The following is a 17,264-nucleotide window of genomic DNA, read 5'->3' on the forward strand; positions in this document are numbered from 1 at the left end:
CAAAATAGACTTTGATTTATCAAAAACTGTTATAAGAGACAAAGACGGGCACTACATTATGATAAAGGGAACAATCCAACAAGAAAATATAACACTTGTAAATATCTATTTCTGGGCTTTTGATATTGTTTCTCTGGTCTATGTGTCTGTTTTTATGCCAGTACCATACTGTTTTGATCACTATAGCTTTGTAATAAAGTTTGAAATCAGGAATTGTGACACCTCCGGCTTTGTTCTTCTTTCTGAGGATTGCTTTGGCTATTCAGGTCTTTTTAGTTCCATACAAATTTTAGGATTATTTTTTCTATTTCTGTGAAAAATACTATTGGAATTTTGATAGGGATTGCATTGAATCTATAGATGGCTTTGGGTGATATGGACATTTTAACAATATTAATTCTTCTAATCTGTGAACACAGGATATCTTTCCATTTATTTGTGTTTTCTTCAATTTCTTCCATCAATGTCTTGTAATTTTTACAATGTCTTGTAATTTGTTCTTCATTTAGTACATGTGTGCTTACGTTAATCTGAACGTATATAATTATAAGCTGGAAATTGAATCATTTAAGAACATTTAACAGTGGGAAAAACAAGTGCTTATAAGGCACCTGGTTTTCTTAGGAGTTCGTGCATACAATTCAGGGCTCCCAAACCTGAGTGCCTATTAGAGAGATAGGTAATGCAAATTAGAGATGTGGACCGGGTGAGTGCCTGCCCCAGCTGAGGAAGAAGCTGTTAGATGACTCTCGCCAATTAATGCCAGTTGTTCCAAATTTTCAAAAGAATTGTACTATAAAACTTACCTAATGTTTAAAATGTTGGCAAGTAGTTCAAAATTTTAAGAAGCAATGAGCCAAACAGAAGGTCTCGAAGCTGGACCTGCAAGCCACCAGTTTGTACATTTTACCATTTCACAATAAATGAGCGACAGTTCTGCAAATGTCTCTGAATGATAACCCCAAAATACCCCATCCACTTCAGTAGCTGGCACTGAAAAGCAGGACTTCTCCTAAGGTCATATCGATCATTGTAGTAGTTTTTCTTCAATGGACAGTTTCCTCCTGCTAGAGATTTGATTTGATGGTGTCAGCATATGAGGTTCCCGTCACTTCATGACATGTCTTCTTTCAGGCCCGATGGAATCGGAACTGTGACTGTTGAAGAAAAGGAACGTTTTGAAGAAATCAAAGAGAGACTCCGAGTTCTGTTGGAGAATCAGATTACACATTTTAGGTAAGGACCTGGGGTTGAGGGGCTAATTAGGAGGGTAAGACTGAGGAGGGACAAATAAAACGCTTGATTTTCTAAAACTGTGACTCTATCAGAGACGCATTGGATATTTAGAAATAACTGAATGGAAAAGCAAACTAATAGGACAGGCTTCCACAATAGCTAGCAGACTTTGAAATCCTAAGTTCCTTTTATTTCTCTAAAAGAACAAAGCCCTGCTTTTATGCAAGATGACCCTGGTCATCAATTTATTTTTTTAAAATATATTGAAAAGTTGAATTGAAGCTACTTCAAGATTCCTAAGTAAAATATTGAAAAGTCCTGTGAATCAGATCACATGAACAGGGAAGGAGGCAGTAGTCCCCACAGGAGAGCCTCCACCTTCTCTGTTACCTCAGAAACAGGCCGAGCTGGCAACACAGAGAAAGAAAAACTTGGACCAGCCTTGGCACATTGACTCTTCCCCACACACGCGACACAGGCAGCAGGGCTGATGTTTGAGCCTTGCACCACGTAGCCCACTTCTGCCTTGGAGTGCATTAGACATTTCTCATGCTACTCTGGTGGTTCTGGACCAGTGATACTAAAATAGTAATTCAAAGATAGTAAGAGCATTTATAATAGCAAAATAAATAGTTCCTTTTTATTAAATACTTTCTATGTGCCACACTAGAGGCTGGATAAGCATTAACTCACTTGTTTATTCTCAAAACAATTTGGTAAGGTAGTTATTATAATCCCCATTTAAACAAGGAATAAACTGAGTCTGAGAGAGGTAAGGAACTTGCCCCAGGCCACCCAGCCGGCAAGTGGAAGAAGTAGGACAAATACATAGGATTGTCTGAGTTTAAGTAGCCCCTGCTGGTCCCTCTGTATCACAAGGAACAGCATCCCCAAGGGCTTGTGACAGCCTGAGACAGTCAGTAGAATTCTTGGTGGTACCTGACATAGTTCTATCTGTGTCATCACAATCTTCCTGGATAAATCTTTATTGATCATACACTATATGCAAGATGCATTGCCACTAACAAAAGATACAACAGCAATTACCACTATCAAGGAAGGACAGTTAGCAGAATCATGAATTTGCTCAAAATACACCCTTTATTTCCTGTATTAATCCTTTGGGGATTTAAGTCAGTGTCTTAGGTAATTTTAGCCTGTTTCAACTAATATTTTTTTAATGATGATCTCTATAATAATACATAAGGTCACATTTGAGCTAGGGAATGGTTCTTCTCCACAATAGAAATCTAAACAGAGCCTTATGTCATGACTCTAAATATTCTTTGCTGCTGCAGACATTTGCAGAGTCTCTCTTTAGTCATTATTCACACATACACATATATACATTATATACACACATATATGGTGTGAACTCAGATTAACATAACACAACGTGACAAAATAAAAAGCATTTTCTGTTCCTCAGAGGGAGTTGCTATAGGAATCAAACTGCAGCATATTTCATGCTAAAATGTAATCGATTTGGGCAACCTGAAGAATTTTCTGTCTTTTTTAGGTATTGCTTTCCATTTGGTCGACCTGAAGGTGCTTTGAAAGCTACTCTCTCACTCCTGGAAAGGGTAAGAATGGAAGTAAAAGATTACATAGATGCCAAGACATGAACATAATGGTAATGAAATAGTGTGGTTAAATGACCTACTTGAGAATTCTTTAAGGCTTTGTTACCATTCATCAAATATCAGAATAAACGTGAAGAAACTGCCAAAATTCTAGATACTTTCTCTCCAGACTCCCTAAAACTTAGGCGATATTGAAGATACGCTCCTCACCCGTCCCTGACTCATGAACAAGGTTTGCCATCCTAACTGTGCTTTGCGGTTTTCTGTGTTTTCTCTTTAATGATGGCTCTTGGTCAATATTACGTCACAAGGAGACATTCACAACCAATTTTAAGCTTGAGCTCTTAAGATGGATAAATGAGTAACACCTTTGGTTGAGCTATCTTAATAATCTTTTTTTCCACCTAAAGGTTTTGATGAAAGATATTGTTACCCCCGTGCCACAAGAGGAGGTAAAAACAGTCATCCGTAAATGTCTAGAGCAGGCTGCCTTAGTCAACTATTCTCGGCTGTCAGAGTATGCCAAAATCGAAGGTAAGGCTCCCTTCTGCCCCCGATTTTTCATTTAAATTTTGGTATACCTCCCTGGGGAAGTCTCTCTCTTTCCTGATGGGCAGCAGAAAACAGTGGTCCATCTGAATATGTTAAGTGGAAACTTGAAAGCTCTTGAAATGTGAAAGCTTCCTTGGCTGTGGCCAAATTAATCCATGAAAGAACAGGGGCTCAGGAAAGTCTTTGTGGGGGAAGATTATTGAATATAGGATGTTATCAGATAACTAATCTCCTTCTGAGAGTCTGTATTGGCTCTAAGTTTGCTCTGTGGCTAACGTTTTCCTATGAAAGAGTTCTGCAGAATTGCTACCTTCTTTAAATAGAGGAAAACAAAGCAGTTTGTGGTCCACTGTTGCTAGCATTGGAAGTAAAACAAGAGTTGAATAAAGCAACGTCAAGATTTTCCTTAACTCTTTCTTGCCCCTTGAAAGTATCTTGTCTTCTGGTAGCGTTTCAAACTTGATGGCAGGTTAGTGTCCCCCTGACTCTGATGGCTCCTGGTTTGCTTTAGATCTCATTCACTCTTGTTACTCTAGTCATAGGATGGTTGTTACCACTGCCCTCTCAAGTATTAGGGAAGGGGTCACTGATGACCAAGTAATCACCCAAAAGACACTTTGAGTAAACTCTACTTGAGGAGGTATGGTTCTTTGGGACCTATTCATCTGCAAAGGTATTAATCACTTTTCATTGTTACCCTGTTGGCTGCTATAGGGTGATTTGAAAACCACACCCAACATGACCAGTGGTGTAAGTGTATAAATGTGGAAGTTTTGTGTGCAAAACTCAGTGTGTCCGCATTCTGGAATCCAATGTTCTCTCACATGTGAAACACCTGACTCGAACCAGCAAATGCCCATTGTCTGCCTTCAGGACATGACTGGGAAAAAAAAAGACCTAACCACCACCAAAACCCCATCACTTACTCTGCCAAAGTCCTTGTTTCCTTAGAGAATTAGGTTAAGATCATGTCAAATTCTCAGTGTTCTATACATTACATGTCCTCCCTCTTTCAATTTTGTCTGTCTGACAATGCAAATTGTGTACCAGTGGTAATGAATTCATTGTTATGCATCCAGGGAGAAACACTTAAGAATTGGGCACTAAAAGGATGTTTATCAACTCTTGACTTGGTAATGAGTGACAAAAATAGAGGAACAAGAAGATCGTTAAAGGGATATATTAGCAAATAATTGTTCCAGCATTTACCTTCCCAGGACATAATGATTGGTTGTATTTGGTAAAGTCAACCGGGTACCTAATAATTCTAGGCAAGGCCAGAGATGGGATGGAATCAAGAAACGTTCGGTTGCCATGGCTGCTGCCTCGTAGGTCTTGGTCTAGCTATTATTAGTCTTTTGGTAAGATCTGCTCTCTTCTTTCAGATAAATATATCCAAAAACAAACTTTAAGATCTGTAAGTAAAAATGCATTCATTTCCAAAGTAGATCAGCTAGTCTGTAATTTCCTTTTGTGCCTCAATTCTTCTTGGTTGTGTTAATTATCTTTTGCACTGTGACTTTTAGGTCTGGGGATTCTTTGAAGAAACCAATCTTTTTTTTCCAACTCTCTTTTCAGAGAAGTACCTCATTCCACACTACCTGCTCTCTTCCGCTTCTCTCCTTCCTTGTCCGTGATTGGCTCAGCCACTTTTTGATGTTACTCTGCAAAAGTGGCTGTGACACCAATTTCAAAGCATGCTGGGATTGTTAATTCAGACAACCCAACATCCTCTGGCTGCATGTATCAGGTTTTCTTTCATGAACATAGTCCACTGTAGGCTGAGACATTGCAGCTTAAAAGATATTACTACGAGACACCTTTCTTTTACAAGGCTCTGATCCTATGCTCAGAAAAGAAATCTTCCATTTGTGCATTTGAGCTCCTCTGTGAGCATTAACAGCTTAGTTCCCTGAGAATTTTGGAAAGAAGTTGTAGTAATATTGCTGGAGACTATGTTTATGAAGAAATACCTCAAGAGCCTTAGATACTAAAGTCTGAAATCCTTAGTATCTTGGAGCCTTAAATCAATGAAATTCTGTTTCCCTTTACCCATGATGTTTTTGGTCATTGTATTCTTGCAAACAATTCTAAAGAGACGTGTAAAATCATGGTCACAATTTCTCTCGTGACTCACGGCATGCTGAATGGTTAATCCAGTAGATCTCCAATTTTGAAGCTCCTTTTTCTTTTATCCTGTGTTTATCCCAAAATACTCTGTGGCTATTTTCCTTTGAGCTAATGTAACGTTTTCCTCTAACCTATGACCTTTAACCTCTTTACCTCTGACCTAAGCCTCTTGCATGCCCAAATCCTCTTTTATAGGGAAAAAGAGAGAAATGTATGAGCATCCTGTCTTCTGCTTGGCCTCCCAAGTGATGGATTTAACCATTCGTGAGTACTTACCACCTCCTCGCCATGCTGTCTTCACTCTTTCTGTTTTCATTATTTCAAGAAAATCCAGATCCAAACCAACTCACTCTCCTTGCTTCAAGTTTTTTAGCATTGGCTTGTCTGTTGATTCTGTCTGTGAAACCCAGTGTGAGAAGTCCAGTCACTTTTTATCAGCCTAAAACAGGTTAGACAATTAAGCCATTTGTTTGTGATAAACTCAGATTTGTCTGTAAGTTTTTCAGTTATTCTCTGTCTGTGACCTGAATGCATTTTTACTTTGCTTGTGTGTAACCCCAATTTGTAAAGTGCTTGTCACTGGTACACAATCAAAAGGTAGCAGCTAGACTGGGAACAATGCTTTAGGTGTCAGAAAAAGGACAGTTGGGGCAAAATCATGCCTTCTTTTCCATGTTTAAGATATCCAACTATTGTGAGTATAAGATCACACAAGGTGGTCCATTCTCCATAAAACTTAGATCTTATATGCCTCCTGTCTGTTCTCTCTCAAGCTGGGAAGCTTTTCCTTGTTCTTTCTGGAGATTTTGACTTGTCCTTGTCCTCTAAGTGCTGGCTAGAACACATGACTTAATTGTCACTTGGAGAGTTCGTGTATGTTTCATAGCTTGATTTCACATTAAAATTACTTTGACTAATTTTCTATTTGTGCAGCATTTTCCACCTCTGTGAAGGAGCCTTTTTTTGCTGGCCCCCACACTTCGGGGCGGTGGGAACCCAAGGGCAACCTTTTCTTTCCAATATCATGTATCACACATACGTGGGGGGCATTTTGGTCCACTTGCTCATTAATCCTGCATATGTGTTCTTGTTTCTCTCTCTCTTCTCTCCTTGTTGTGCTCTCTCTTTCAAATAGAGAATCAAAAGGACGCAGGTGAACCAATTGTATATGCATTATAAACTATCAGGACTGTTGAGTTATATTTAGTTTTTGTTTCTGTTTTTGTTTTTTAATAGCTCCTTAATGTATATACTCCCAAAGACTGATGTGGAGTTGCAATAATACTTAAGGAGTTAATTTGTGCTGTCTAAATATACCTCCTGCCCATTAGATGTTGACCTTTATAGAGTAGAATTTCCGTAAAGGCATAAGCTTTGAAGGAACAGAATTCTGGTTTGCTATGGAGTTTCATTTCATCTTTGGTTTCAGGATTCCAGTAATTTGGCCTCATGTGCTTTTTTAAAAAAAGTTGTTGAACCAAACTAATCTTCCTTTTTGTTCTTCATTTCTTTTTTCTGTTTTCTGCCCGACTGAGAAGTTTGTGTTCTTCAATGAATGTGTATCAGTCAAGACAGAAAGAAGTTGTGTCCATGTTGTTCTTGTATGTATTGTGTGATGAGGCAGGATACATGCATAGAGTGGCTGAATGGGGGCCATTGCTGGAAGTTTCGTGAGAGGAAAGCTCTTAGAAAGTTCCCTGGCTTTGAAATTTTCTTCTTCTTTGGTCCCAACACTTCTGAGCACATTTTGAGGAAGGCTGTAACTTAAAACTTTAATAAATATATAGGTATTGGTCTTTGTTTTTAAGGTCTAAAGGATTCTCAAAAGATAATTTCATTTAATCAAAGTTGAATGATTTCAGACCAATTCAGAAAGCATTGTTGAGCACATGCCAAGCAACAGGCTAGCAAATAAGTATTTGGAAACTCATAAACCTGTATTCAAGACACACAAGCCTTTCTCTTCCTAGAAGGGAAGGTATTCATTCATTCATTCATTCATTCATTGAGTAGTGCTTAATGGGAGCCTATCACGTGCCAGGTACAGTGGTAAAAGCCAGAAACTATGCAAACAAGAGGGAAACAGCTGTTAACCTCATGGAGCATATGTGCAAATGGATGCATAAGTGTACATTACAAATTCAGTACGCAACAGCACCAATTGATAGAGTTAAGTGTAAGAGAGCATTGTGAGAAAACCATGGAAGTCTTCACCAGGGTGGTAAGCTTGAATTGCATCTCGAAAGATGAATTAGAATCAATGAAAGGGAGCTGGGACTGGAAAGCAGAGACACATCCTAGATAGAGAGAGTAATATGTGCAAATATGTAAAACCATATAGCTAATAAAAATAGTGAATGCTTCTTCAATGTGTGTTATATGCCAGGTCCAACTCTAAGTGCTTTATATGTATGAACTCATTTAATCCTCAAAACCCCTTATGAGGTAGATACTACTATTATTCCCATTTTAGAGATGAGCAAACTGAGACACAGAGAGAGTAAATAACATACTCTTAGATAAGTAAGTGGTAGATCCAGAATCTGAGCCCAAGCAGAGGCCACACTCTTAACTACTCTGTAGTTCAATGTGGTTGCAAAACAGGGTGGAACGATGGCAGTAGTGAGTGCTAATGATAGCAATGTAAACAGGAGGCAAGATCTCAAAGGCCTTTATATGCCTTAATAATACAGAATTCAGACTGTTTCTCATGGTCCAAAGTTTCTCAACCTAGAATCTGTGCCAACATGCATATGGATTTTTCAAAGGAAAAAATCCCACGGTCTCACTTCCAAAGGTGATAGAGAGCCATTGAAGGCTCTTCAAGCAAGGAGATGGCTTGGTGATTTGCACTCCAGAAAAATCGTACTGGCAGTGATGGAGAGAAAGGACTGAGGAGGAGGAGTAGAGGAAAACTGGACCTAAAAGTTAAGGTTAAAGCAGAGATGGGTTTGAAGCTTGTTGTGTCCAAGGCCTCTTCTAGGCCAAGCAGATCTCAATCACAATCACTCATAATTGCTTCTTTCTTGACCTTTACATTTTTTTTCCTACCCTTCCCCTCCCTTTCAATTTTCCTTAGAGAGAACGAAGCACAAATACATGGATGGATATGCAAAACCAACTGCATGGAGGTGGCAGGGCACAGCTGGAGTTACATGTGCAGATTGGGGTGGAATACAGTCAGCTCCGGAGTCCTTTAGTCAGCCTGTGCTTTGAGAGGCTATGGGACTCTGCAGATGGCATTTTGGTGGACTTATGCTTTCTGTCTGGTGGCATTATTAAAAATTAAATGTTCAGCTTAATTACAGTATCTTAAAAAAAAAGATGTAAAAGGCTGCTACTCTATGAAAGAAAAGCTGTGCCTCCTGCAAATGAATTCTATTATTTTAAATACATTTTCATTTAAACCATCACACGTTCTGAACCCGGCAAGCTCTGAGAACGTCTATGCTCCTATTGCTGTTTTGCCTCAATTCTTGGCTAAATACTTGCATAATTTTCTGAGCATCATAACGATTCTGCTGGAACTTGAAATAAAACAATTTCTCCTTCAAATATGCCAAGAATTTGAAAAATTAGATAGATAGATAGATAGATAGGTAGGTAGATAGCCAGCCCACCAACGGGCCCAGGCACTGTGCTAAGGACTTTACGTGGAGGATCTGACTCAATCTTTACCTAGTCCCATGGAGAAGGCTTTATTATTGCCTCTTTTACAGATGACAGAGCTGTGATTTGGACAGGATAAGTGACTTTCTCAAGCAGGTTTTGAACCCAGATCTTTCTAAATTCAAACACAATGTTTTTTGTCTCTTTCCACCATACAGCCTTTCCAGCTGATGTGGAGGGCACTTGGACAATATCCCTTCATTCAATGGATAAGTTCAAAAGAATCTACAACTTTTAATCCACGAAGACCACTACAAAACAGAGCAGTCCTTTCTGGGACCAGATTATTGTCAAAATCTTTCTTTTGTGAAGGCTTCCCAAGGGCAGTTGAGATTCCCTGAGATTGACAAAGAACCTAGAACTTTTTTTCTCCCCAACTGATTGAAACCTTCTAGAGCAGGTCACATCCATTCAGAGGACTTCCAAGCAGATTCCGTAGTGTTGAGGTTGTGTCTTTCTCTGTCTCCAGTCAAACTTCCTGTAGGTCCAAGGCCAGGTGAAGGAAAAAAAGAGACAACCAAACTTGCAATACTCGCAACACGTAGTGTGGAGCCACCAACCCAAGAGAGTAGTGAGAGAAAATCCCATCTCAGCAAGATCCGGGTCATGCTAAAACGGGGACCATCTCATGCTTTGTGTCTTATACATGAGGGGCTACATGTTTCTCTTTTCATCGTTCTTGTTTTAGTGAAGTGTAGATGGGGGTTTCCAAGTCCAAATTATTCTGTAGACTATTACCTCATCTATACTTTATGAAAAGTGAGGAGGGTAAGGTTTCAAACACTGTCACCAGGGAGCATCTTGGAGGAAGAGAGGTTGTGTTAAAAATATACCCTGAACCAACAAATATGAAATCGGTGTCTCTTCTATCAGAAAAAAGAAATGATGTTGCTACTGCTGCTACTGCTAACAGGTGTCGTTTATTGAGAGTTTCCTATGTGCTAAGTAGTTACATACATATCTCATTTAATTCTCACAACAACTCTAAGAGATAAGTATTTTATTACCATATTTCCTTGAATCTAAACGGCCATAAATTATAAGATGTGCCATTAATTATGTACTCCTAAGAACAAAGCATGCTGCCGACTAAATTGTGACACGCCATCAAATGTACGATGCATCCAATTTCAGAAACATTAAAATGTGCCTCTCACACTCAGTGAAATAAGAGTGTTTCTTATGTACACAGAAATACAGAGAGATAGAAATAGGGAGATGTAAAGTAACTTGCCCAAGGTCATACACTGGTTAGCTGCACAGACAGAATTTTAATACGAGCCTAATTTCAAAGCTCCCACTTTCAATTTCCATACTGTGAAGCACTTGTGATTATTAGTGTTAAAATTGTAAGACCAAAAAAGGGGTTTCTCGATCATCTAATCCCAAACCTTCATTTGACAGATGGGGAAACTGAGGCCTAGAGAAAAGAAGCCAGTTTCAAAATCAGATGGGCAGTTAGTGACTCTAGTCTGGGGTCCTGTACACTCTTCAGGAGCCTTCACCCCCCAACCAGGCTGCCTTACCTTCCAGCCAAGAGATAATGCCCCCCCCCCCATAATCCATTAACTCGCCTGAGTTTCCAATATGACAGCTGGTGCTGTCCAGCATCCACATGTCAGAATCCTATGTGTACAGCTCCCAGAAAATACCACCTCAGAACCAGCCTGAGCACTCAGGATTTGTTATACAAAAGATTTAAATCACTATCTTGGCTCCAACGAGTTTTTTAACCCCTTTAAGCCTCACTTTTATTTCGTGTAATTGGGGCTAATAATGATTCCTCCCCCAAAGGGTTGTTGCAAAGATTAAAACTCATCTTCCAAATAAAACTCTTAACACAGAGCCTGGCATGCAGTAAACACTCATTATATATATATATATATATATATATATATATTGGTTGTTATTATTTGTTTATTATTATTTAAAAGGAAACTTCCAAATCCAAATATGTCTAGATGTGTTATTTGATTTCAGACATGGAATATAAAACAATGCTTCTCAAACATTAAAGTTCATACAAATCCCTGGGGATCTTGTTAAAACATAGATTCTGATTCGGTAGGTTTGGGGTGGGGCCTGGAAATCTGCATTTCTAACAAATTCCCAGGTCATACTGAAACTGTGGATCCAGGATTGCAATTTGGATGCCAATGGAATACTGGTTGATTTATCTTTATCATAAATTTCAAAGTAAAACATCACAATATAGTTCTACATATATTTGTTAAATACCTACTTCCGGGAGCTGTGCCTGGCACCGAGGGAGTGAGCAATGAGCAAAAGCAGCTTTGGGCTCTCCCCTCGGGGAGCTTACAATAAAATCAAGAACGTAGGCATAAAACAAATAATTACATTCTGGTGACCATGGTAAAGGGAAATGAAGGTGCTACAGGAATGCAGCACAAGGGGATTTCACCTCGGGCAGGGTCTTTGATGCATTGCAGGGAGGTGGACATCATGGTGGTCAAGGGCTGGCTCCCCAGGAAGAACTGTCTGGGGTGTTCCCTGGCTTTGTTGAAGTGTTTCCTCTAGTCATCATCCTTCCAGGTGCCCCAGGACCCTGCCCCAGAAAGCTTGTGGCCATATACATGAAAACTGACGTAGGGACTGTGTGGATGTTTAATAGTACTATTAAATCAGTATTCTTGCTGGAGCAAGTGACAAAAAGAAAAACAAACAAACAAAACACTCAAAAGCAAGACAAGGGAATTTTGGACCCATGTAGCTAGGAAATACATGAAGGAAATGGACTCAGGGATAAAGAATTTTAGTGTGTTTTGATCTCTCCAACTGCTGACAGGCTTCTTTAATGTGACTGGGGGTCATGGTAAGGGAGTTGAGAGCAACATGGCTATACATAGCACTGGGCTTTTATCCTAGCTAATGATCCTAGAGGAAAAAGAGCTTTTGTCTCCAAGCAACTGTATAAAATTCCAGAGAAGAGTCTCATTGGCCCAGCTTGGGTCACATGTTAATCTCTGAGCCAATCATAATACGCATGGTGGTGTGGGGTGCTGTGGCTGGCCTGGCTTGGCTCACATGACTGCCCTGTAGGATTCATTACTTGACATTCCTGCCAGAACCACATGGAGTGGAGGAGAGGAACTTTTCTTGAGAAAGGGTACTGCACATACAAGAATAATAGATATCCACTACTGTGTCTTTCCAGAATTAAGCTCACTTTTCTTTGGTGCAACAGGTTAGCCTTAAGGACAAAGCCTGACTTGGGATATAAAGCTGAGAAATTGGAGAAGAAAACTATCATAACATTATTTCTTCCTTGTGCCTATAATTTAATTTAAATAAAAAGTATTTTTAATTATCGTAAATCATTTTTAATTGCATTAAGACACCTGAAGTTGTTCTCTGGTTTGGAAGTTTAAGTTATAATGTTGACTATTCAGCAGTTCAGCTTAGTAGATTTGTTAACTAACGAGGGGCTTTGGGCAAAAGATAGAAGTTGTTGTATAGTTTATATGCATATTGCAACCACAGAGTATTTGTTTTTCCATGAAAGCATGGCTTTGGGCAGGACCCACTGAGGATTTCCACCAATATTTGAAGGCCTACCCTGGGCCAGGCACTGTTCTAGCCCCTAGAAATACAGAACTCACTGAGCATAGGGGGAGACATGTATATAATTTGCTATTATTAAGGGCCATCAGTGTTCAATTAGAGATATCAACAGAGGAGTTGGGCCTTTGTTATTAAGATGCTCTCTTGTTATGGCATATGAAGGTATAACTCTTGTTATGAAGGGAATATCTGAAAGGCTTTTGAGCAGAAGTGTGACAGGTTCGGACGTATTCTTTGTGGAAATTACTCTGGCTGTTGCATGGACAATGAATTGCCGAGGAGGAAAGGGACTAAAGGCTGGCTTGGAGTCGCCAGCAACAGTTGAGGTGGAGATGATGAGACTCGAGTTGCGCATCTACCCCCTTGGCAAGAGTGTGCGCACATAACCTAGCGCAGTGGGGGATAAAATCAAGAGCCTCTTTGGAGGTAGAATGGACAGGCCATGCCACCCAAGTCCTATGGGGAGAGACAAAGATGGCTACCGTGAAAAGAGTAGAGAAAACGATCCATGATTCATCCAACAATCTTTATTACCCTATACTTTCTACTGTCCTAACGATGGAATCTTCTGAAAGGGAGTGATGAAGATGCAAGGGGATCAAATATATATATTGGACAGCCCCACTAAAGAAATTATGTTGAATTGTAACCCTCCGTTAAATGTATGGCTCATGTAACCATCATTTTAGGGAGGCAGCGTACTCTGGAAAGCATGTTGTGGCTATCTGCTTAGCTTTCTGTTCCTACTCTAGTTTTTATCCACCCCTACCCCAAAATCATAGCAAATTGCTACAGGCTAGTTATTTTCAGTAATAACATAATACAAACACTGGCATCTTCAGCAACATCAATAGGTTGGAACTTGGTACTAAGTGGGCTTTCCATCAACCATATCCATCTCTCATATGATATTTCAGGGACTGGCAATTCGCTGCCTGGAACCAGAGCTGGTCAGGTTATTTAAGGGCTAATTGGAGTGTCTCTTGCTCCTGGATGCTTCTCTTCCTTGGCTTAGCTGAGCATGTAGAGGAATTCTCTTTTTGTTTTTCTGTAGTCACATTTAACTCTCTCTCTGGAAGCCAAACAGATTTAATTGTGTAAACATGAGCAATGGTAATTGGGTAAATGAAGTTGGAAACCAAGGTATGATGTTTTTGTTTTGCTCTGTGAGGGAAAAAAATAGGGAGCTTGTTTTTCTATGGTGGCAAACCTCACTGTCAGAATTCTGGACAGACAGTTGGCAGGAGGGAATCCCTTTACGAATTTTCAAGACCCATTGAGCTGAAATATGTGTCTGCTGCTTCACGGGTTATGGATCAGCCTGGGGACATTTCATTGTTTTATAAACCGCCAGATCAAGTGTTTCTCGAAACAAGTTCAAGTTATCTGGGTGAGAATGAGTGTGGAGTTTCCATGAGAATTGCAAACTCAGGTAACACACGTTCATTGAAGGAGCCACGAGGATGTGTTACCAGAGATGTACCTCACTTGGCACAGCTGTAGGTAGACAATGAGATTTTAACACTATGTAAAATATAGAGTGCTTTTTTATTAAGAAACGATCAGTAGTTGCCTTCCTTTAGCTATCATTTAAAACTGATTTTTTCAAATTCTATTTACATAGTCTTTCTAAAACAAAAGATTTAAATAAGAGGAGACTGATAACTAATTTTTTAGCCCTGCATTCAAAACATTGAGGAGGTCCCGTAAGAAAAGGGTCTCATCATCTTTTGCTTTTAATAGATGGTTTTGTCAGAATGTTAAATTTACCCTAATTTCTCATATTTTTTATTAATGTCACTAGAATCCCATTTCCTATAAGCCTGCAGTAAAATTCATTTTCCCAGTTGAAAATTCAAGCAAACCAAGAAGCAAACTTGGCAATGGAGTGCGTCCCCCTCACCATACAGATTGCTTTGTAAACGAGAACTATTAGAAAGGAGCAGGTCCAAGGCTAATGAGAGACTCATTAAAGAGAGAGAGTTGTGGAAGCTGATCGTGCTCCGAACCTGTACTGAAGGAGAGGCTATTGTTATAGGATGTTTGCAGCGCTGATATTGTAAACCACATGACAGATGGGTCAAGTGCTGATTACGGTATTCTAACATTTGGAATAGCAAGTAACATATTTGATAAGCTGGCAAGTTTTTATATATGATTCAACCCACAATATAAAAGCCACGAGAATTCCAAATTGAAAATAATTAAATGAGCTGGAAACAATCAGATACCACACATTTTTTTTCCCCCAAATGACAGATTTTGACATGTTGAAATTCCACAAAGGGAGCAAGAATATTCCCTAGCTCACTTGAACTAATAATGGCCCTTCATCTGCTTTTGCAAAGCAATTAATTCCTGCCTTCTCACAATGTTGGAGATAACAACAAACATTTGTAGGCACCTTAGGCTTTGTAAAGATCTATCTCGTGCATTGTTTTATTTAGTCTTATCGGCAGCCCTGCAAGGTACACAGGAAAGGTATTAATGTTCTCAATTTATAGATGAGGAAACGGAAGCACAGAGACATTTAAGTAGAAGGTGCGGGGTTACATAGAAAGTTAGGTACCATATTGAGGGTGAGAAGCCAGATCTTCCAACTGTGAATACGTCAAGTCCTATTTCTGGTCATCTGGAAGTAGGAGGCAGCTGTTAACATTTAGGTGTTCTTTATTGCACAAAAAGTGTACCTTCTTTCGGTCAATGATGCTGCCACCATCATTCATGTGTACTCATCTGGATAAAGGTATCCAGTATTTGCATCCAGCCTCTGAGTGTCTCTGTGAGGTGGTACTGGTGATGGTGGTAAGAGTCCTGTCCCTCATCAAATGACGTCACACCTCTGTAATGTTGCAGTAACGCCAACAAAGCAGCAGCTCTCCATTTGTGTTTTATTGTTTTTGCTTGTTTGGTTGTTCTTTTCAGAGTTTGTCATCTTACTTGTCACCCTTTGTGAAAGTCACTTTGTCTCTTTACTTTTTTAATGTCTCTCTTCACCTACCTGAGCAGCTCCCCCGCCACCTCCTGGGCCTCCTCCACCCACCCAAACGCAGACCAGCATGTTGTATCAGAGGCTCAAAGGCATGCCTAGGCCAAAATCAAGTACTGTAAACTCCTACCATTCCTTTACTTGGCAGCTTTCTAGTTTAGTTTGCTTTTCTGTTCATTATTTTTCTTGAAATTTTGTTTCGGTTTGGAATACGAAGCTGAGGCTCAGGCTCTCGAGTTTGACACTAGGTTTTGAGAGACTCAAAAGAGAGCATTTATTTCCAAATGTCCACATTTTTTGTCTAGCTATGTCTGACATATGCAACATTTTCAAATCTCAATGTCAGCACAAAATAACATTGTTGTTGCATAACATTTTGCATGACGATTTTTTTCTATTTTATGAGCTTCAATTCTATCGTATGAAATGTTTAATAAGTATATTGTACTTTTAGTTCTCCTTTGTCAGTGCTCCAGCTAGTACAAGATTGGGGAATAGGAATATTGCAATACATTTCAAGACAGCAGAAGTGACAAAAAAAATCATTTCTAAGCATGAATTCTTGTTGACCTCTGTTGGGGGGAGGGAGGAGGTGCTGGAAGATTTTGCACAATATTTTCTTTAAAGACAACATCTTAGGGTAGTTGCTTTAGTACCATTTTTGCCATTCAGCTAGTAAGTTACTTACACAAATGAAGAGGAAAATAGTGTTGTGTCTCAATAAAGCAGCTTGATCTACAGATAATGGAATTGCAGCTAATTAATAGTAAATGAAAGTCTGGCTACATGGGTTAATTGGAAGATCAACCATTCTAGATTAAAGGATCCTGAACCTGCATACTTTAATGGTTGTGTGTTAAAGTAAAATTGCAAAAGGTTTTACTAAACATACTGTCTGTATATATACATCAGGCATACACATATCTGAGTACATGTGCACACACTCGTGGAACGGCTGCGTGCATATATACACTCTATGTGTAGCTATTGATAGATATTGTAGTCAACCTAAGAGTACTGCATATTAAAACAAATCTTCAGGTGGTCCTGGCTTAAGCATCTTGGATTTCTCTAAACATAAAAGTCATTCACAGTTTTTAAATCAAAGTACATAATAATATGGTGGGAATTATTTCATTTCTATATCATGTGTCATGTACAGCTAGAATCCCCCTACATTTGGTAAGTATTCCACCCAAAAGGACAATGCTCTCTATTTTTAAAGAGATTTCAAAGATGTGCCCCAAGTGGGATTTCCTGCAGATTTGTATTAATGTGCAGGCTTGTCTGGTTACTAGAAAATGTATGTAAGTGTGTGATGTGTGTATGTGGGTGTATGTGTCGAATGGGTAAGAAGCATAGGATGAGGATTTGCAAATTGATGTGTAAATGTGAATATCAACTAGTAAAAACCAGTAGCCTGCGCATATTTACTATCAAAATGCAAATACCTCACTCTACATATATTACCCAAACATATATACACAGTATGTTTGTAGAAATGCCTGAAAGCCTACTAATGA

The 17,264-nt window shown here is 39.3% G+C and overlaps 1 protein-coding gene across 1 annotated transcript in view; it reads left to right on the forward strand.

The window, feature by feature from the left end:
* CADPS (calcium dependent secretion activator) overlaps nt 1-17,264 on the forward strand; it is a 433,248-nt gene that overhangs the window by 315,670 nt on the left and 100,314 nt on the right. The window contains exons 15-18 of the mRNA XM_046679760.1: nt 1,135-1,236; nt 2,756-2,819; nt 3,230-3,353; nt 6,637-6,654. Of these exons, the coding sequence (XP_046535716.1) occupies nt 1,135-1,236; nt 2,756-2,819; nt 3,230-3,353; nt 6,637-6,654 (308 nt within the window). The remainder of the gene's footprint in view (nt 1-1,134; nt 1,237-2,755; nt 2,820-3,229; nt 3,354-6,636; nt 6,655-17,264) is intronic.

The sequence above is a fragment of the Equus quagga genome, chromosome 1, assembly GCF_021613505.1.
Source record: "Equus quagga isolate Etosha38 chromosome 1, UCLA_HA_Equagga_1.0, whole genome shotgun sequence".
Lineage (NCBI taxonomy): Eukaryota > Metazoa > Chordata > Mammalia > Perissodactyla > Equidae > Equus > Equus quagga.